This window comes from Labeo rohita, chromosome 3 (genome assembly GCF_022985175.1).
Source record: "Labeo rohita strain BAU-BD-2019 chromosome 3, IGBB_LRoh.1.0, whole genome shotgun sequence".
In the NCBI taxonomy this organism is placed as follows: domain Eukaryota; kingdom Metazoa; phylum Chordata; class Actinopteri; order Cypriniformes; family Cyprinidae; genus Labeo; species Labeo rohita.
Window position 1 is genome coordinate 14157083 of NC_066871.1, and position 20354 is coordinate 14177436.

Sequence of the window (20354 nt, forward strand, 5' to 3'; positions counted from 1 at the left end):
CTCAGTTTATAGATTTTTTTTTTTTTTGCACCCTCAGTTTCCAGATCTCAGCCAAATATTGTCATATTCTTACAAACCGTACGTTAATGAAAAGCTTATCTATTCAGAAGATGTATTTGTTTGGCCCTTATGACTAGTTTTGTGGTCCAGGGTCACATATGGGTAAAAGTATCTGGTAAATAAATAAATAAATGTAAGCCAACATGTTTAACTGTTTACTGTCGTATTTCATTATGGATTCCATTATCATTGATATGTTGTTGTACTGCTTAAATATTAAGGAATGCCATTTCAGTGGCAGTTATGACCCTGGTTGAATAAGGACAACACTTCGGTTTATGTACAGACCCATTAACCTTTTCAGCTGTCATTAGATCCAAATCACACAGGCTCTCAGTTTTAACCACAAAGGAGAAAAAATCTCTTCTTTTGTATTTCAGTGTCACGGCGGTGGGGCTGTAAAATATGATGTTGCACATCATGTGAAGCAGAATGTAATAAATTAGCTCGTCTGATAACCTCGATCTCCTCTTTGATACAAAAACAAGCCCTTGCCCTTTAAGGTTGTCAGGAGTAACGAGCTTCCCAGATCGAGGCGCATTGACGTCAATCGTTGTTTGTGATTGGTCATAACCTTTTCCGGTGAGGCATCCATCCATCCAAGGACTGTGAGAAAGCCAGTGTAAACGGAGTAAAACACGTCGACAAACTCATCGAAGCGACTCAGGTATGAATATTTAATAGCAGAAGTCTTCGCTGTAGCATTTGCTGATGTCGATGTGTGAGCTGACGGGCTCTTAGAGAGGTTAGTGTAATGCCGTCGGCTTCCGTTGTTGTGATAATGTAGCTTGCAAGATGGCGTATTTTGCTGCTTGACAAAACTGCTCACAGAAAACACAGTGCTGGAAGAGGCTGCAGGATTACGCTGCTTAGCGTTTATACATGTGATAAATGGCGTGTATTTACAATGTAATTTGTTTTTTGCACTAATATAATGTTATGTTCACATGACCGAAGAGCGCTGAGTCGAGAAATGCCTGTGGGCATGCGAACTGCGAGTTTTATGAGCTCAGGGGCCCCGATAGGGACTAAGGGCCACAGTGTGCATGTCAAAATGTAACACTGCTTAGAAAATAATGTATTATTTGGGGTCATTTTCTATGCTAATTCGCTAAGCCCAAGACTGATGTACTAGATATGTAACGTTCGCAATATAGGAGCCAGGTTAACCGTTATTTACGTTTATTTTATATTGTAAGTTATAGGTTTGCAAAGCAACGTCCGTTTTTATGAATGGTATTTTGATTTCATCAAGATATGATCACGAAGGTTTTTTTTATTTATTTATTTTTATTGGAAAGCAGAAGGTTCCCACTGTCTTGGTAGGCCTTGAAATAAAATGTCATTTAAAAAAAATGAAAATGCATAAAATCTTAAGAAAACATTGATAAGTTGTATAATGTAAACATTTCTATATATTCTGTTAGTTCGAATTTCATCAAATTCACAAATCCTCTTTATGAGTCCAGTCTTTTAAAAAATATTTTTAGTCAGGATGCTGTGATGGCAAATGTACTGGAAAAGTTAATTGGTCAAAATGTGTGGAAACCTTGTAACGCTGAAAAACATACTTGCAATTTAATTTCACATTCACATTCATTTTAATTTGCTGCTGTCGGATTGACGTAAATGTAGGAAATGACTTTAACCACAAGAAGGTTTACACATGGCCATACACGTGCATGAAAGAAACGATTTTTAGAAATGTTTTTTTTTATGCTTGCTAACTCATACCTGGAACAAAAATATTAAATGCCTAATTTAATGATTTTGGCAATACTTTACCATAAGGTATATTAGTTAACAACATTAGTTAACATGAACTAAGAATGAACAATACTTCTACAGCTTTTATCAATCTTAGTCAATGTTAATTTCAGAATTATAAAAATCTCAAGATGTGTTAACATTAGTTAGTTCACTGTGAACTAACATGAACTAACAATGAACAACTGTATTTTTATTAACCAACGTTAACAAAGATAAATAGATATGTAATAAATGTATTGTTTGTTGTTCATTCATGTTAGTTAGTACATTAACTAATGTTAACAAATGACACCTTATTGTAAAGCGTGACCATGATTTCAATAACAGTTTGTTTTTTGAAAGATTCAAAACAGTACAAAATATTTTGTGGTACCTCAGTTTATTTTTTTAATGTAAAGTCCGCATGTAATCAAAATTGACCCTGTTTACTCAGCGCACTAGCCTTGGGTTGAACACTTAATCTAAGTGCAGTTTAATTCATGAATAAAATGGTTTGTCTTCATAGTCAACACATGACAATTTGCTTCTCCTCTGGAATGATGTTCCTTCTCTAATGACGTCAGTTTGACGCCTAAACAGAACATCCACTCGCTTTCAACCGTCAGTCTGCTGATGGTTTGAGATGGCCCCGCCGTAGTATTTCATTTAATTTGGAAATACATCACAGAGTTAGATGGCATTACACTGTTTTCTTAAGAGGCGTGATGATTGTCAGATCTTCACATATCAATGCAAAGAGTTGGTCTAATGATGTTTTTGGCTCATTTGTGATGAAGGCTTGGATTTGATCCAGAATTTTCTTTGGGTTTCATGAGCTGATGTGAGCTGCATGTGTCGGGTCAGCAGGTCACGATGGCGTCCAGCAGTACGAGCAGTGAAGAAGAGAGGAGCTTGCGGGAGTGTGAGCGCTACGTGCAGAAGCACAACATCCAGCAGCTGCTGAAGGACTGCATTGTGCAGCTGTGCACTAACAGGCCAGAAAGGCCCATGGCTTTCCTCAGAGAGTACTTCGAAAGGCTTGAGAAGGTCAGTCATTTTTCAAGGGAAACTGCACGCTTGGTTTTCTTTACAGATATTCTTGAAAAGTATGTTTCAGAGCCGTGATTGGTGTTTGTGTATCAGGAGGAAGCTAAACAATTCGTCAGCCAGCAGAAGTCAAGCTCTCGCTCAGACTCCCGTGAAGATGAGGTTTCTCCTCCCATGAACCCTGTGGTTAAGGGCCGACGGCGCCGCGGTGCCATCAGCGCAGAGGTCTACACTGAGGAAGATGCAGCGTCTTATGTCAGAAAGGTAACTACTTTATTTCCCCCCAGAAATGTGTATTTCCATAGCACAAATAATATTATTTTTGTGTTGAATTCTATTTTCAACGCAGTTGCTTTTGCTGTTTTTTCACAGGTCATTCCTAAAGATTATAAAACTATGGCTGCTCTCGCTAAAGCGATTGAAAAGAATGTGCTTTTTGCTCATCTTGATGACAATGAAAGAAGGTGACGCATTTTGTGGTTTTGATACGTAGATTAAAATATTCTGTATAACTAATATAGTATTTCATTTATTGAAAACAACTTATTTTACTCTTCACAGTGACATTTTTGATGCCATGTTCTCGGTCACCTATATAGCAGGAGAGACTGTCATTCAACAAGGTAAGTCTTCTTTTTAGGAAAAGCTGAATGTGTAAAAACGGGAAAAAATATATCAACTAATGTATCATGTTTCTCATTTCAGGGGATGAGGGTGACAATTTTTACGTTATTGACCAAGGTGAAATGGATGTAAGTGCAATGCTTTCAAATGAGCAATGAATCAGGATGTGGTATAATAATGCATAAATGTGAATAATAATGCTGTTGTTTTTTTGACAGGTGTATGTCAACAATGAGTGGGTGACCAGTATTGGAGAGGGTGGCAGTTTTGGTGAGCTAGCTTTAATCTACGGCACTCCCAGAGCAGCCACTGTCAGAGCAAAGACCAACGTCAAGCTGTGGGGAATTGACAGAGACAGCTACAGGAGAATACTCATGGTTGGTGTTATTATACAAGCAATATATCTTTTATTATTATTATTATTTATTAATTTTTTACTGTTTTATACTGCAACTGTTTTGTTTTTTCTCCTACTTAATCCTGATTTCTATCCATGCTTAGGGAAGTACTCTGAGAAAGAGAAAAATGTATGAGGAATTCCTTAGTAAGGTCTCCATTTTGGGTGAGTTTGATGAATATTTTGGTTTTCCAAAAATCGTGTGTAAACTGTGTAATATCCAAGGTACACATTTCTAGTAATTGTGCAGTTAGTTCTCAATTTGTATTTTCAGAAAGTTCAGAAAGAATATTTGTCCTCTCCCCAAATTTGTCACCACCGAAACACAGTAATATATAATTTAATTAGGAGGGTTATATTGACCTATTAAGAATTTGTTTACGTCTACATTATAAAAATATATATTTTGCTATTTTATTAAAATTCATGAAAACAAAAGTACATTTTTAATAATATTTAAAGTGTAGTTTGAGATGTGTTGTATTTTGAATCCAATTTTTCTTTGTAAAAAGGCAAAAAGATGATCATATTGATTTCAAAGATAAAGATTCATTAATTTGAATATACATTGAACCAAAAAATATCATAACATCCTAATTGATAATTGCGTATACTTTATTTTTTGATGAAACATCACGTTTCGGTAGTGACTGCACATTTTTGGTACTGACAATAATGTTTTGGTAGCAACCACATCACATTAAATAATTTTAATTAGCAAACTAAAACATACTAAAATACAAAAAAATGTGCATAACTGTACTAAAATGTTGTTTATTTTCCCCAAATATAAGGATTATGTGTTCCCTTTTGTCACTACCATTTATTTTATGGAATAACACCCAAAAAAACAAAGATGTCACTACTGATACTTCATCAAATGTTTTAGTTCGTAACTGTTTCGGTTGTGACAATTTTAGGTACTTTTAAATCTAGCTCAAAGATGCTAATCAGCACATAGTTAGCTAGCACAGTTCTGAACAGTGGTACACATATAAAATCTAAATGTTATGGAACAACTCCCAAAAAGTGTGCTTAATTGCAGAAAAAAAGGTGTTTGGTAGTGATGTTTCTTTAGTTACACACAAATTTTTCAGTCTTTTGAACATTTTTGAATATTTACCTCAAAATGATGGGGCCTATCTACTCACACCGTGTAGCTATGAAAGAGAGGGACACATTTCTTGATCAGAAATACACTGTTTCAGTAATGATATGAAAATGCAGGACACCTTTTCTTTACGTAAAGTTTCATAATGTAGAAAGAAAATATTAAATGTTTTTTGAACTTCACTTTTTAAAAGAATAAAAAAAAAATTCACAAAAATTATTTCAAAATCATTTTCACAAGTTGAAATTTAGAAGTTCGGGTTCAGGACATCCACAATTGAAAGTACTCAATAAATGATGATTTTATATATATTAAGCTTGCTGATATTTTAATCATTATTGTGGGTTTTAATAGATAATAGAAGGATCTTAGTAAACATCTAAGATTTGTATAATTAAATACTTTTTAAATGTGTTTTTTGGTTGTGGGACAGCAGTTTGCACCAATTCTGTAGAATGGCCAAAATATATTTGCATGTCTTTTGTGGCATGTAATCTTAACATGCTAACATCCTGTGAACAGAGTCTCTGGATAAATGGGAAAGGTTGACAGTTGCTGATGCCCTCGAGACAGTCCAGTTCGAAGATGGCCAGAAGATTGTTGTGCAGGGTCAACCAGGAGATGAATTTTTCATTATCCTTGAGGTAGCTTTCTTTGTTAAATCCATTCGTTTTTCTTACACTGTTCTGCGTCACCAACAAGTTTTTGTGTTAATTAGTCATGTGGTTTTGTATACTTTACCGATCTTCAGGAAAAATGTAAATAATGATGAAATTATTGTAAAAAGTGTAGCCCTAAAACCTCAGAGAGACGTCATGGAAGAACAGACTTATTGATTTAAACTCGTGTCCTCAGGGTTCGGCAGCAGTCCTGCAGCGGCGGTCGGAGAATGAGGAATTTGTGGAGGTTGGAAGACTCGCACCATCTGACTACTTTGGTAAATGTGTTTTTCTGTACTTTATGGAAAATTGCTCTTGCCGCATATATATAAACGTATTCCAGAAATCCCTTTGCGTATGTGATAACATATTGATTCCATGTACAGTGTCCATTAGTGCACGTTGAAAAGGAAGTTCTGTCATTAATTACTCACCCACATGTCGTTCCAAACCCATAAGACCTTCGTTTATCTTCAGAACACAAGATATTTTTGATGAAATCTGAGAGCTTTCTGACCCTTCATAGACGGCAATGCAGCTACCACGTTCAAGGCCCAGATAGGTAGTAGTACTTGTGGTACTCTAGTGAACGTGCATAGGAAGAATAAACTGTTGAATAAAGTTATTTTTGTTTTATTTACACACAAAAGGTATTCTTGTAGCTTCGTAAAATCAAGGTTGAACCACTGATGTCACATGGACTATTTTATCAATGTCCTTACTACCTTTTTGGGCCTTCGGGCTCTCGGATTTCATCAAAAATATATTCATTTGTGTTCTGAAGATGAACGAAGGTCTTTGGAACAACATGAGGGTGAGTAATTAATGATCGATTTTTATTTGTGGCTTAATTATCCCTTCAATGTGATTGCTTGTTTCTCTGTGTCTCTTTTCTGATTTCCCTCCATATGTGTTTCAACAGGTGAGATCGCTCTGCTCATGAACCGGCCCCGTGCCGCGACCGTGGTTGCCCGTGGCCCGCTGAAATGCGTAAAACTTGACCGCCCCCGGTTCGAACGCGTGCTCGGCCCTTGCTCAGATATCCTGAAGCGAAACATACAGCAGTACAACAGCTTCGTGTCTCTGTCGGTCTGAGGCGCACCAGGCTCTTTTCCTCCTCTATTGCAGGGTCCACCAATGCAAATCCGCTTTATTTTCTTACTTTTCTTTATGCATTTTCCAACACCCAGGTGCCCATTCACTTCAGTGTTCTCTATCTCTCTATCTGTTTTTTCGATTTGTGCCGTACCCTGTCACGTTCGTATCCATCGTAGATTTACCATAAGGCCGATTGCTAGTTTTGCCTGAGAAACGAGCCAATCATTGTGCCACAGATGCCTGTCATGTGAACAGATGTTGAACTAACAAGGTCTGTCGGGATTGTCTCTTTCCTCCAAATTGCTTCATGTTTCAGTGTTTAGAATGGAAGGAAATCAGTGGCCGGACTGACAGTCACGTAGTGTATCTATTCAGTATATATGATGTTTCTTAATTGAGCCATCGACTTTCACATTCTGTTTTCCCTCGTTCATTTCAAGCATTTGAGTATAGGGAAGCCAAAGGCATAAATCCATGTGTGTTATGTTGTTTTCTTGGGGGTACTGAAATTAAAATGTCACCGTGTGTATCATGGTGATCAGCTTTGCTCTTTTATTGTTATAGCTGCACATATATAGTGTATGTAAATGATTATATATTAGAAGTAAATGACCATAACCATATTTTTTTGCACAGTTTGATATCTATATATACGTATATATATATATATATAAAACACTTTATATGCGCCTGCTGTTTTTCATCGTGGCATTTGATCCCATTTCATTGGATTTTCTCGTTTTCTGTTAGATGTTTTGTTCTCCCTTCGACTTTCATGCTACACACAGGCTTGCACTGGACTCTTATGTAGAGCACACCAGGATTAGTCAAATCTTCTTTTAAAGTTTTTTTTTTTTTTTTTTTCACATTTTCTCTCTTCTGAAATGCCACCTGCTGCAAATGCTTTTATTTGTTTGTTCCCCCCACAAGAAGGTGATGTTATCTTTTATTCAGCTTTACGTTTATGGCGGATATGAGTGCTGTTTGTTTTGTTTAATTGTTAAAGAGTTACAGAAATGTAATGGTTAATAGAAGAGCATGTGAGGATCCTCCTCGACAGGAAGTGACTACTTGGTGACCTCTTTGGCCGTCGGAGATCCCATTAGGTTTTCTTTCTTGATGAGAGTGTATGTGAACTGCTTTGAAATCCCAAATGTCTTTTTTTTTCCCTCGTTCTTTCTCTTATTACAGTTTAAACTTAAATAATTTGGTAAATAAACAGGGCAGGGCTAAAAAAAATAGTTTTTGAATAATCAGTGTCCTTTTTTTTGATTGAGATTTAGATTATTCTCCTTGGTTAAATCAAAGTCTTAAAACAGGGACAGTATTTACCGCTTGTGTTGAGCTCATGGTGTCTGTATGCCGTTAGGGTTAGGATCCATCAAATGCCACCATCTTAATCTCCCATCAGATATTGTTCTTTCGGGTTCTCTGAGTTGTGTTGTACGATTTTACCAGGTGGTACAATAGTGTTAACAGTTGCTGACGGTAGATTTTAATTGTCACACAGAGATATTCTTGTATTATTTGAGAACAGTTGTGAATTTTAAATTTGTGTTTTTGTTTTCCACACATCTTGTGTTATGTAATTATACAGATATCCAGCTCCTTTATACTACAGACTCATGTTATTGAAAGCAAATTTGGGTTTTGAAAAGTGCCTGATTTCTTTACATTCATAATGCATAGCCAACATTTCCTTGTAGTTCCCATCTCAGTTATATTCCTAAATATTCTGTCAGCTTGTTACCTGTATTATCTGTAAACTACACTCTTTTCATCGGTATGTATGGATTCCTTTAGCAGTGTAATTTATTTAGACTTAAAGTTTAAGAGTTTATTTAACTGAACTGTCCCAAAATTGCTGTTAATTAAAGAGAGGTGCAAGTGAACTGACCTATATTTTGTGTTTTTATCTTCAGTGTTTTCTTTTTACTCTCTGACTCTTGATTTAAGAGCCTTACTGCAGTTGCAGTTGTCTGGGAAAAGATGCTCATTTACAGATTTTTTGCCCCTCCTGTCAAATCTTGGTGCTGTAGCTTTAAAAACACAATTTGCACCCTTAATGAGATGTTACGTTTCAGGCTTTTGATTAACCGTTCCACTGTCCTTTCACTGAGTGGTTTATGCCTTATGATGGGGTTGAATAAATAAACTTGTTGAAGTTATTTACATGACTGTGATGCCCTTTGATAGGCTTGTTATTGCTCGTACATGCATTGCTTTGTTTATTTAACTTTATTTAGCAGTGCAGAATTGATACATTGAAACCTAAATCTTCTCCCTATTTTCTGTAAAATGCATCATTTAACCTTAATTGTAATTCTGTCCCTTTTATGAAGGAATTGAGTGATTTGTTTCACTCATGTTCAATTTTCTGCTCACGTTTATGAGTTATTAACAAATTCAGGCCCTGTTTCTTCAAGAACATTCACTGATACACTGAAAATGTGTTTGTATTACCACACTCAACTTTTTTTTTTTCTTTCCCCCGTAGCTTGCTTTTCATTCCCTGGTTGTGACTGCCAATGGTGTTTTCTTCTGAAGTTTTCAGTAAAATTGTGTTCTAGTATGTACAGAGGAATTGATATATTTGCTCGTAGGCTTTGCCATCAGGGCTTAGAGACTCCTGTTCACCCATTCTTCAGTTTGTTGAGCCCTCAGCACAGAGAGTTGTAAAATGTCAGAGGACCATTTTTCTATTATTCTTTTTCTATAACTGTGTACGGTTTGATTTCATTGGATGTGCTCAAGTTGTAAACCTTTTGGTATAGATTGTCCCAATGGCAGGTCAAGCAATAAAATGATTAATTCTTGAATATGTAAGCGTCTTGTGTTTTCCTCGACTGTTTTCTTACATCATTTCATACATCAAAAGTCTTTCCTTCTAGGACTACAGTTTTCTGTCCATAAGCTACATCCTCAGTAAATACTACTTTACTTTACTGTATATGCACAGTTGAAGTCAAAAGTTTACATACACCTTGCAGAATCTGCAAAATGTTAATTATTTGACCAAAATAAGAGGGATCATACAAAATGCATCTTATTTTTTATTTAGTACTGACCTGAATAAGATATTTCACATAAAAGATGTTTACATATAGTCCACAAAAGAAAATAATAGTTGAATTTATAAAAATGACCCCACTTAAAAATTTACATATGCTTAATTCTTAACAATGTTTTCTTACTTCAATGATCCACAGCTGTGGGGTTTTGTTTTGTTTTGTTTTTTTGTTTAGTGATAGTTTATGAGTCCCTTGTTTGTCCTGCTGTTCTTCAGAAAATTTCTTCAGGTCGCACAAATTCTTTGGTTTTTCAGCATTTTTGTGTATTTGAACCTTTTCCAACAATGATTATGATTTGAGATCCATTTTTTTACACTGAGGACAAATTAGGGACTAATATGCAACTATTACAGAAGGCTTAAACATGCACTAATGCTTCAGAAGAAAGCAATGCATTAAGAGCCAGGGGTGTAACTTTTAAACAGAATGAAGATGTGTACATTATTCTTATTTTGCCTAAATATCTTTTTTTTTCATTTAGTACTGCCCTTCAGAAACAACAGAAGATACTTACATGTTTCCCAGAAGACAAAATAAGTTAAATTTACCCTGATCTTCAAATTCTAAAAGTTTTCACCCCCTGTCTCTTTCATGCATTGTGTTTCCTTCTGGAGCATCAGTGAGCATTTGAACCTTTTGTAATAGTTGCTTATGAGTCCCTCAGTTGTCCTCAGTGTGAAAAGATGGATCTCAAAATCATACAGTCATTGTTGGAAAGGGTTCAAATGCACAAAAATGCTGAAAAACTAAAGAATTTGTGGGATTTTAAGGATTTTCTGAAGAACAGCGGACCGTTTAACTGTTCAGGACAAACAAGGGACTCATGAACAACTCACAAAAAAAAAAAAAAGCAGCTGTGGATCTTTCAGGTAACAACACAGTATTATCAATCAAGTGTACTGTATGTAAATTTTTGAATTTTATTTTATCTAGCTTCAGGGAGCCACTCTTCCCAAAATATTTGTAGTCATGTGAATTAATGGCATTTTTCCAGAGATTTCTGTATCATTTTGCCCCACCCCTCCACACCCAATACAACAACTGTCATTCCAGCTGGCACCGGAATGACAGTTGTTCTTTTAACCCTATCATGTAAATTTCAATTCCGTCCACTACTTCTAGTTTCTTTCAATATATCAGCCTGTTTTTAAATTCAAAGTGCAGACATTACTTCTTTATAGATAAGATTAATATTTTCCACAGGCGCATCCTGCTATGATACGGAATGAGACAGAAACAAGCAGACGCACGAGATTTCCGAAAGCGTACGAACCTTGCGTTCGTCTATTTTCGGAAATATCGTGAAATACCCCCCGACTGCCACCGACCGCTGCTGCTGCTGCAGCTGAACAGCAATTGTACCAGCCCACAGGCACCTTACCACCACATTTCAGGCTATTTCTTCAGATTCCTCGCTCGTCGGATACTACCCGTGCACTGCAAATGCAAGCCATTAAGTGTGTCGTTGTCGGCGACGGGTAAGATGTTGAAGAATAAATGCTAAGATTGCTTATTTATGTACGGAGGTTTTCTTTTGGGGGAAAAGCAATTGTTGCGAGAAGGAGCTGGGGAGTGGGGATTGTGGTTTGGCTTGGCGGATGAGTGAGATCTGCTGAGACAGAATTGAGGGGGTTTCTAATTATTAAACATATTTGTATATTACCTCGTCATTCTCTGAGACTCGGTAGTTGTTATCATATTGGGGTAAAATTAGATTGTAATAAGCATAGGCTCTGTTTGGTGCTGGCTGTTTTCTGAAATATATGCTCAGGCTTTTACAATTGTGTGCATTTGCTCAATTTTTAAATGAAATCTATTTCGCTTTAAAGTATTGTGGTGATAACATGTAAACCGTGCAAATATTAAAAGGATTTCGTGCAGTGTAGAAATGAGATGCGCGTGTACGGTGGAATCGCTATGTAATGATGTCATGTTTTCACACCTACATCACTAGAGCTCCGATGGAAATGATCAGAATCAGAATAACGTTAACCTTTTTATAATCCATTCTTTTATAATTATAATTATCATTATCATCATCATCATCAGAAAGCATCCTAAAATTAATTAATTCCTTCCTAAATTCATAAAACGGTATTTTCCCCAACGATGTTACACGTGGAAATACAAATAGTTGCACTGTAATTGGTATGTATATGGTAGATATCAAGTGGCATTTGTTTTTATGATCATTTCATTACCTATTCCAGTTACTTTTATCATATAAGTGTCATATAACCACTATGCAACAACCGTTTTTTTATTCTATTTGATTTTATTTTTTAATAATCATTGGACAATTTTTAGACTACAACAGCAGAATGTCATGTATTATGATATTTTAGCAATGATAATACTAATAGCCTTGTATTTTAGCTTAGAATACTTACATGGTTTACAGCTGTAAAAATTCATAAACATTAATGACTGTTTTATAAAATAACTAATAATTAAACATATAAAATGGTCTATAATTTGAAAAATATAAAATTAATTGCCTGTAATGCCATTGTGGGGTGATATTGTTACTGTAAATAAAAGAAAAAATAAACAGAAAACAGAAAAAAATATTGGTCAAACCATTTATTATCTCTAGTATTTGGTGTGATTTGGACTTACACTACCAGTCAAAAGTTTTTGAACACTAAGATTTTAATGTTTTTTAAAGAATTTTTATCTGCTCACCAAGCCTGCATTTATTTGATCCAAAATGCAGCAAAAGCAAGCAATAATATTGTAAAATATTTTTATTATTTAAAATAACTGCTTTATATTTGAATATATTTTAAAATGTAATTTATTCCTGTGATGAAAGCTTAATTTTCAGCATTATTACTCCAGTCTTCAGTGTCACATGATCCTTCAGAAATCATTCTAATATGCTGAATTGCTGTTTATTATTAATATCAATATTTAAAACAGTTGAGTACATTTTATTTCATGATTCTTTATTGAAAAGAAATATCCAAAGATCAGCATTTATCTGAAATAAAAAGCTTTTTTTAACATTATACATTATACTATTCTAAAGCTTGGAGTCAGTATATTTTTCATTACTTTTATTTCGCAAGGATGCTTTAAATGTATCAAAGGTGATGATAAAGACATTTATAATGTTACAACAGATTTCTATTCTAGATAAAAGCTGTTCTTCTGAACTTTCTATTCATCAAAGAAACCTGAAAAAATTCCACTTAGCTGTTTTCAACATAATAATAATAATAAATGTTTTTTTGAGCAGGAAATCAGAATATTAGAATGATTTCTGAAGGATCATGTGACTGGAGTAATGATGCTGAAAATTCGGCTTTGAAATCACAGGAATAAATTACATTTTAAAATATATTACTTGCTGTACTTTGGATCAAATAAATGCAGGCTTGGTGAGCAGAAGAGACTTTTGACTGCTAGTGTATGTCATGGTATTAGTGAAATGTGTGTTTAGACCTTGGAGCATTAATATTAATTATTTCGTTGACACAGTTAATCTAGTAACCATTTAAGGTTTAGCCCCATCTCATGGTGTACACTTCCTGTCATTTTCCATATGCAACTGTGTTTCACAGCCTACTGATTTGATGACAGCAAACAAATTGAGGCTTCTAAGCCCTCATACATATTTGCTATTTTGGCATGTTTACTTCACTTTTTCTGTTTTCACCCCTTTTATTATCAGACTTCCTCACCCTTAATCTTCTTTTCCTAATTTTTATCACTTTTCACACCGCCACTGCATTTCCTGTTTCTTTTCGCCACTTTCTATGTCAGTGCATGCAGTGTGTGTTTTTCTTGACAAGAAGCTGTCACCCTGTATTCACTTTTCATCCGGCAGGGCAGTTTATTTGAGAACAGAACTGTGAATTAGTGGCTGCCAGCGTGCCATCGAGCCCAGGAGTGAATGTAAAGCCTGGATGACTAACCACAGTCCTCTCTGCCTGCTTTCCACAATTGTTTCCTTGATGTCCTGTGTATGTATGCAGTCCTTGGCTTTCAGGACTGCAGTCACACTTACCACTTAGCATCTTTTGTATTTCAGCGCCGTGGGTAAGACATGCCTGCTCATCAGCTACACCACTAATGCCTTCCCAGGAGAGTATATTCCCACAGTGTGAGTACAGAAATGGGAATTATTCCTGTGTGTCTGAGCTAAGCTGCCCATGTGTGTCAGTTCATATGTGTGAATGTGTTTCTGAAATGTTCTTAAAATTCTGTGTGTGATCCTCAGATTTGACAACTACTCTGCCAATGTTATGGTGGATGGCAAACCTGTCAACTTAGGCCTCTGGGATACAGCAGGACAGGAGGACTATGATCGCCTTAGACCACTCTCCTATCCCCAAACGGTATGTGAAGATCTCAGTTATTGCTCTGTAATCTAACTGACCCTTTGATAAAACCCACCCTCCTTAGTTACTGTTGCTATGTCCGACAAACAATAGCACTCTCACACTTCACATCATGTTCTAACAAAGTGAAAAATACATTGCGGAACAAAGAGGAACATGACAACAGACAAGACAGAGCAGGTTACTTCTGGTATAAAACAAGGTCTCAGCTTTAAAATGTTATTTTTTAAAGAAATTCAAACATTAAATATCATTTTGTGGCTCTTTAATGTGTTCTGGCAGATCACTATATTGCCTTATTAGATCTATGAACCGATTCTTATTTACTTAAAGCACAAAATAAACATGAATGAACATCAGAACATATTTTATTTCAACCATGAATATGTGTGTCAATACACACAATTTTTCAAGTTCAAGTCGATCAAAGTTAATCTACTCTCCTGTCTGATTTGTTTGTCGGACCAAAGGGCAGATTCAGGCTATATGATTGGTCAGACAACCTGTCTGTTTTTTTTTTTTTCTTCTTTTGTGTTTTTTATTTAGTTATTTTCTTTTACTCATAACTAAGACTTCATTAATAATAATTATTTTTATTATATTTTATTTTATTTTAAATACTTCATTAATAATATTCTGTCCTTTCCTCTGTCTTTCATTATTAAAATGTACCGTTCAAAGGTTTGGGGTCAGTAATTTTTTTTTTTTTTTTTTTTTTATTATTTAACAAGAACACATTATACTGATCAAAAGTGACTTTTATGACATTTATAATGTTACAAAACATTTCTATTTCAAATAAATGCTGTTCTTCGGTTATTAATCATCAAAGAATCCTGAAAAAATGTATCACTGTTTCCACAAAACAAATTCAGCTTTGCCATCACAGAAATAAATGATATTTTAAAATATATTAAAATAGAAATAGTTATTTTAAATTGCAATAATATATCTCAATATAAAATATTTACTGTATTTTTAAGCAAATACATGCAGTGTTGGTGAGCATAAATAGAGTCTTTCAATACATTAATAAATCTTACAGACTCCAATTTGAATGGTACTGTGTTTTCTTCAAATGATAAATGATTCAAAAAGTTTATAAAAAGGTTTAAAAAATCATGCTTCAGATTTCTGATATCCTCAGCATTATATACTGCAGTGTAATCAGAAATGAATAATTGATGACATTGATTTTTACAAAGAGTCTCCTTTTGCTTTCTACAGGATGTGTTTTTAATTTGCTTCTCACTGGTGAGCCCTGCTTCCTTTGAGAATGTAAGAGCAAAGGTTAGTATCCACCGATAAGTAAGAAATATTTCTTAGACATTTGGATCCCATAAAGGGGTCATGAACTGCCTTTGTTTTTTTATTTTGTACTGTTCTCTGAGGTCCACTTCTAATGTCATCAAGATTTTTACATCAAAAAATTCATATAGAAGTAATAGGCTATTTTCAATCATGTTTTGACCCCCTCATCAGAACGCTCTGTTTGAGTAGGCGTGGCAGATTGTAGACTCAAAAGTAAATGCCCACTACTATGACTGGCTAACAGTTGTGTATGTTTGACAGCCTACATCCTTCATAGATGGACGCATAAATACTCAGTACATATCAAACAGTCTGTAATAACAGACAAAGCTATAGTAAGCATGTAATAAAAACAGTTAAACTTGTATGGTGCGACATTACGGATCCATTATAATCGGCACAGCGTTGTCTTTTAGTTTCAGTTTTTCTGAAAATCCTGTGTCGAATTGTGCCTTATTTGTAAACGAATCCACAATAAAATGAAGCGAGCAAAGGACCGAGTTCTTACTGACGTGGTCTGGATCTTCATTAAAAATAAAGCTCATGAATTATTTTCTAATGTTGGGATCAGAAGGAGGGCAATGCAAAGACTGTTTTTCCACAACTTGGCACTGCACAGCATATTCTTGTATTCAGAGCCATCATTATCATTTGTTTTTTGCATAGACCTGCGTTCGCCTCTCGTTATTTACAATAGATGTGTAAATCAGTGGGCAGGGCTAAACAGGCAGTGATGTGGAAGCAGGCGTTGATCTCTGGAGGCGGTGCTTATCCACACTATTACATCATAGAATGACACATGTCATTTTGGCAGACTAGCTTTAATATAAGCTGTTTTTAATGAGAAAGTTTTGAGTTCTGAAACTTACAGGATGTTTTTATAGTACAATGACCTCTAATATGTCAAAATATCAAGTAAAGTTTGGTTTCTCAGTTCATGACCTCTTTAACAAGATCCAAGGTGTGAGGATGCCTTGTGTTAACCATATTTCTCTTTCTAGTGGTATCCTGAGGTTCGCCATCACTGTCCAAATACCCCCATCATACTTGTGGGCACTAAACTTGATCTGCGAGATGACAAAGACACGATTGAACGTCTGCGGGATAAGAAGCTAGCTCCCATCACTTATCCGCAAGGGCTTGCTATGGCTAGAGAGATTGGTAAGAACTTTTTTCCTATGTTGAACCAAAACTGCTAGTAAATTTCACAAGCAGTTACTGAGAAATGGCAAGTAACACAATGAATTAAACTATTTTTTCTAAAAAAAAACAAAAACTAAAATATATTTTCATGTAAAATTACTTTTCTTTATTCTGTATTAGTCTTTATTTACTTAAAGGCACAATATGTAAGTTTTTGCCGCTTCTTTGCCTTCCGCTTCTTCCAGTAATGCTTATGTGAGATAAAACAGCGCTATTTTTTTATACTAGATACATTTGAGTGTGTTGAACGTTGTTTTATAATGCTACTCTGTGTGTTCATTACCTGTCTAATAAAATGCATAATATTAAAGTGTCTTTGGGGTTGCCATGTTTTCTACAAAATAAACCCGAAAAATCAAGGGAGTATGACGTCATTGGCAGGCTAGGCAATGACACAGTCTGTTACACTAGTTAAAATTGCTTATTTCTCTGAATTTAAACATTCTTGGAAACATTTGGGATAATGTAAGTACATGAGTCAGCAAAATATATATAACACTGTTCTAGTGGTTTTTGGATATTTTAAAAAAATCGGTAACACTTTAGAATAGGGAACACTTATACACTATTAACTACGACTTTTCCCTCAATAAATTCCTGATTGGCTGCTTATTAATCATTAATAGTAGTAGTTGTTAAGTTTAGGTATTGGGTAGGATTAGGGATGTAGAATAAGGTCATGCAGAATAAGGCATTAATATGTGCTTAATTAGTACTAATAAATGGCTTATATTCTAGTAATATGCATGCTAATAAGCAAGAAGTTAAGAAAGTTAGTTAAGAAACAGTAAAATAAAGTGTTATCAAAAAATCTTACATATTGTGCCTTTGAAAAAAATATTTTTTACAAAGGACTTTTTTAACATGCTATAAGTGTGTTTTGGCATTCTCATGGGGCATTGTATCATGTATCACTGGCTCATTGAAATCTTTGGTTTTATAGGTGCTGTGAAGTATCTGGAGTGCTCTGCTCTTACTCAGCGGGGTTTAAAAACCGTGTTTGATGAGGCCATCCGTGCTGTTTTGTGTCCACCACCTGTAAAGAAACGGGGCAAGAAGTGTACTGTATTTTGAGGAACACGCAACTCATTTCTTCATCGAAATGCCGTGTAAACAGCAGGCTCTTGCTCTTCAGCTACGCTGTTTTCAACAGATAAATCCAACTTGTGAGGTGACAAACAGCAGAGACATCCATTTCCATGGTATGTCTGGTGTAACAGATATATCGACATAAATATGCCAAATTTGCTTTGTTTTTATTAAACTTTGCCTTAAATTGTTGGTTTAACGTGAAAACTTATTGAAAGAGAATGACGTCAAGATAAATAATTAGCTACTAAAGAAACAGCATAGCTAACGGTAAAGTTCTTTGCCCTGTTGCAACAAATGTTACATTTTTCAGAGCTTATTGTGTGGAAATCGTGGCTATTCATATTTATCTGCACATAATCTTCCCTTTTTGGGATCTGTGAATGTGGCAGAAGATTGTGTAAATACATATTTTGAATAGCTTTTGCGAATTAAATGTGTGGCCATAGTCAACTCTCCCACTTGAGGGGTGACCGTAAATCATTTTTAAGTATTTTACTTTTTTTTTTTTGCCTGTTAAACATTTCATACTGTACCTGTGTTTTAATGTGACTACTGTATGTGATGATTTGTCCAGCAATGACAGAAATATTACACAGCAAAATATTTGTTTGCTTATACAATTCTATTAGATACTATAAACAAAAATAATACTATATAAAATAAGCTGTAATCACAATTGGCTGTAATGTTTAATGGACATACTGCAGCTTATAATGAAAATCATTTTGTGCAGATTGTACATCTTTTTTTTTGTTAGTTTGTTTTTGCTAAACATTTTCCTATACATTTTGATATGTTGAAACATGATGAAATGTGCCATTACTGATTTTTGTGCAGGGCTAACAAATTGTTTTAACACTTGTGAGTGTTCAAATGTTCTTTTACCTTTTAACGACTAATATTTCAATATTTAAGAGATGAAGATGTGTGTATGTGTGCCAAGTGAGCATTTATGGTTTGTAAGTATGCATTTGCATCAAGCATTTTTGAGTTTGTTGAACTAATGACTGAAAATTAAAGAACTGGCACATACATAATCTCAGTCCCAGTTTCTGTTCTTGGCAAAACTAAATAACCCTTAGTATGACATCATTGTGAAGGTATGGTTGTGGCTGTTATGTGGTCTTTTATTCATTTAATAAGTAACAGCAGGATATATACAGACAACTGGTTATTAACTGGATATACCCTTCAGCATGGTATATGACCCTTGATGATAATCAGCTGACTGTACAATATCCCTTACATAACTAGACTTAACCAACCACATTTCTGACATGGAAACCAGGGAAATATTATTAAAATCTCAGTTGTTAATATCTATGAATTGAAATTGTTGTTTATTTTGGTTCCATATACTATACCATAATTAATAACTATTATTTATATTTGCGAGTCATACTGACCCATATTGGTTTTAATACAATTCACTAAAAAAGAAATTATAAATCGAATTATTATCAAAAATAGTACATAATATTTTAACCATTTTAAATAGCAAAGAGGTCATCATAACAGTATTACACTACCAGTCAGAAGTTTTTGGAACGTAAGATTTTTAATGTTTTCAAAGAAGTCTCTTGTTCACCAAGTCTGCATTTGTTTGATCCAAAATACAGCAAAAACAGTAATATTGTGAAATATTTTTACTATTTAAAATAACTGCTTTCTATTTGAATATATTTTAAAATGTAATTTATTCCTGTGATCAAAGCTACATTTTCAGCATCATTACTCCAATCTTCAGTATCACATGATCCTTCAGAAATCAGTCTAATATGCTGATGTGCTGTTCAAGAAACATTTATTATTACTATTATTATTACTACTACTATTATCAATATTTAAAACAATTCAGTACATTTTTCAGGATTCTGTAAAATTCAAAGATTATCTAAAATAAAAAGCTTTAATTATATGTAAAAAATTATACACTATACCACTCAAAAGCTTGGAGTCAGTACAATTTTTTTTAAACTGATCCAAAGTGAAGATAAAGACATTCATAATGAGAAAAAAGATTTCTATTTCAGATAAATGCTGTTCTTTCATCAAAGAAACCTGAAAATATTCTACTCAGGTGTTTTCAACATAACAACAACAACAATAATAATAATAAATGTTTTTATGAGCAGCAAATCAAAATATTAGAATGATTTCAGAAGGATCATATGACTGGAGTAATGATGATCAAATAAATGCAGGCTTGGTGAGCAGAAGAGACTTCTTTAAAAAGCACTGAAAATCTTTCTGTTCAAAAACTTTTGACTGATAATGTATGGGAAAATTATGACTTTACAAAAACACATCACAAAAATACAAAAATGAGGACCAAAGATAAATAGAACTATTTAACAAATATTTTAAAGCATTAAAAGACAGAAACCCAAGCAATAAGGAGGGTCGTCAGAATTTACTAACAAAGGACCGAGCAGCTGACCGTGTCTCAATGTAAAATCAGCCACTCATGTTAAAATGTGACCTGTAAATGTGTTTTTCTTTCGTATTACCATTTCAAACCAAAACTCACCTTACAGTCTCCAGCCTGCAAAAAATATCACCCACATGCGAGCGCAGTGACTCGCA

The 20354-nt window shown here is 34.6% G+C and overlaps 2 protein-coding genes across 4 annotated transcripts; both read left to right on the forward strand.

The window, feature by feature from the left end:
- The first annotated feature begins 606 nt into the window (after window positions 1-606).
- Window positions 607-9564, forward strand: prkar1aa (protein kinase, cAMP-dependent, regulatory, type I, alpha (tissue specific extinguisher 1) a). Of its 3 annotated transcripts, XM_051105648.1 has the most exons (11): window positions 616-727; window positions 2674-2856; window positions 2953-3120; window positions 3229-3320; window positions 3418-3479; window positions 3562-3608; window positions 3699-3857; window positions 3982-4042; window positions 5511-5632; window positions 5844-5925; window positions 6570-9564. In XM_051105648.1, exons 2-11 carry the CDS (start codon window positions 2683-2685, stop codon window positions 6740-6742), a joined length of 1140 nt encoding a protein of 379 aa, XP_050961605.1. In that variant the 5' UTR covers window positions 616-727; window positions 2674-2682; the 3' UTR covers window positions 6743-9564. The 3 variants fall into 3 exon arrangements, with proteins under 3 accessions (XP_050961604.1, XP_050961605.1, XP_050961603.1); XM_051105647.1 differs by having other exon boundaries at window positions 607-727; window positions 2677-2856; window positions 2953-3320; XM_051105646.1 differs by having other exon boundaries at window positions 2953-3320.
- Window positions 9565-11110: 1546 nt separating this feature from the next.
- rac3a (Rac family small GTPase 3a) lies at window positions 11111-18805 on the forward strand. Its single transcript, XM_051106437.1, has 6 exons — window positions 11111-11294; window positions 13853-13924; window positions 14042-14159; window positions 15390-15452; window positions 16475-16634; window positions 17620-18805. Exons 1-6 carry the CDS (start codon window positions 11260-11262, stop codon window positions 17748-17750), a joined length of 579 nt encoding a protein of 192 aa, XP_050962394.1. The 5' UTR covers window positions 11111-11259; the 3' UTR covers window positions 17751-18805.
- The last annotated feature ends 1549 nt before the right edge of the window (window positions 18806-20354 follow it).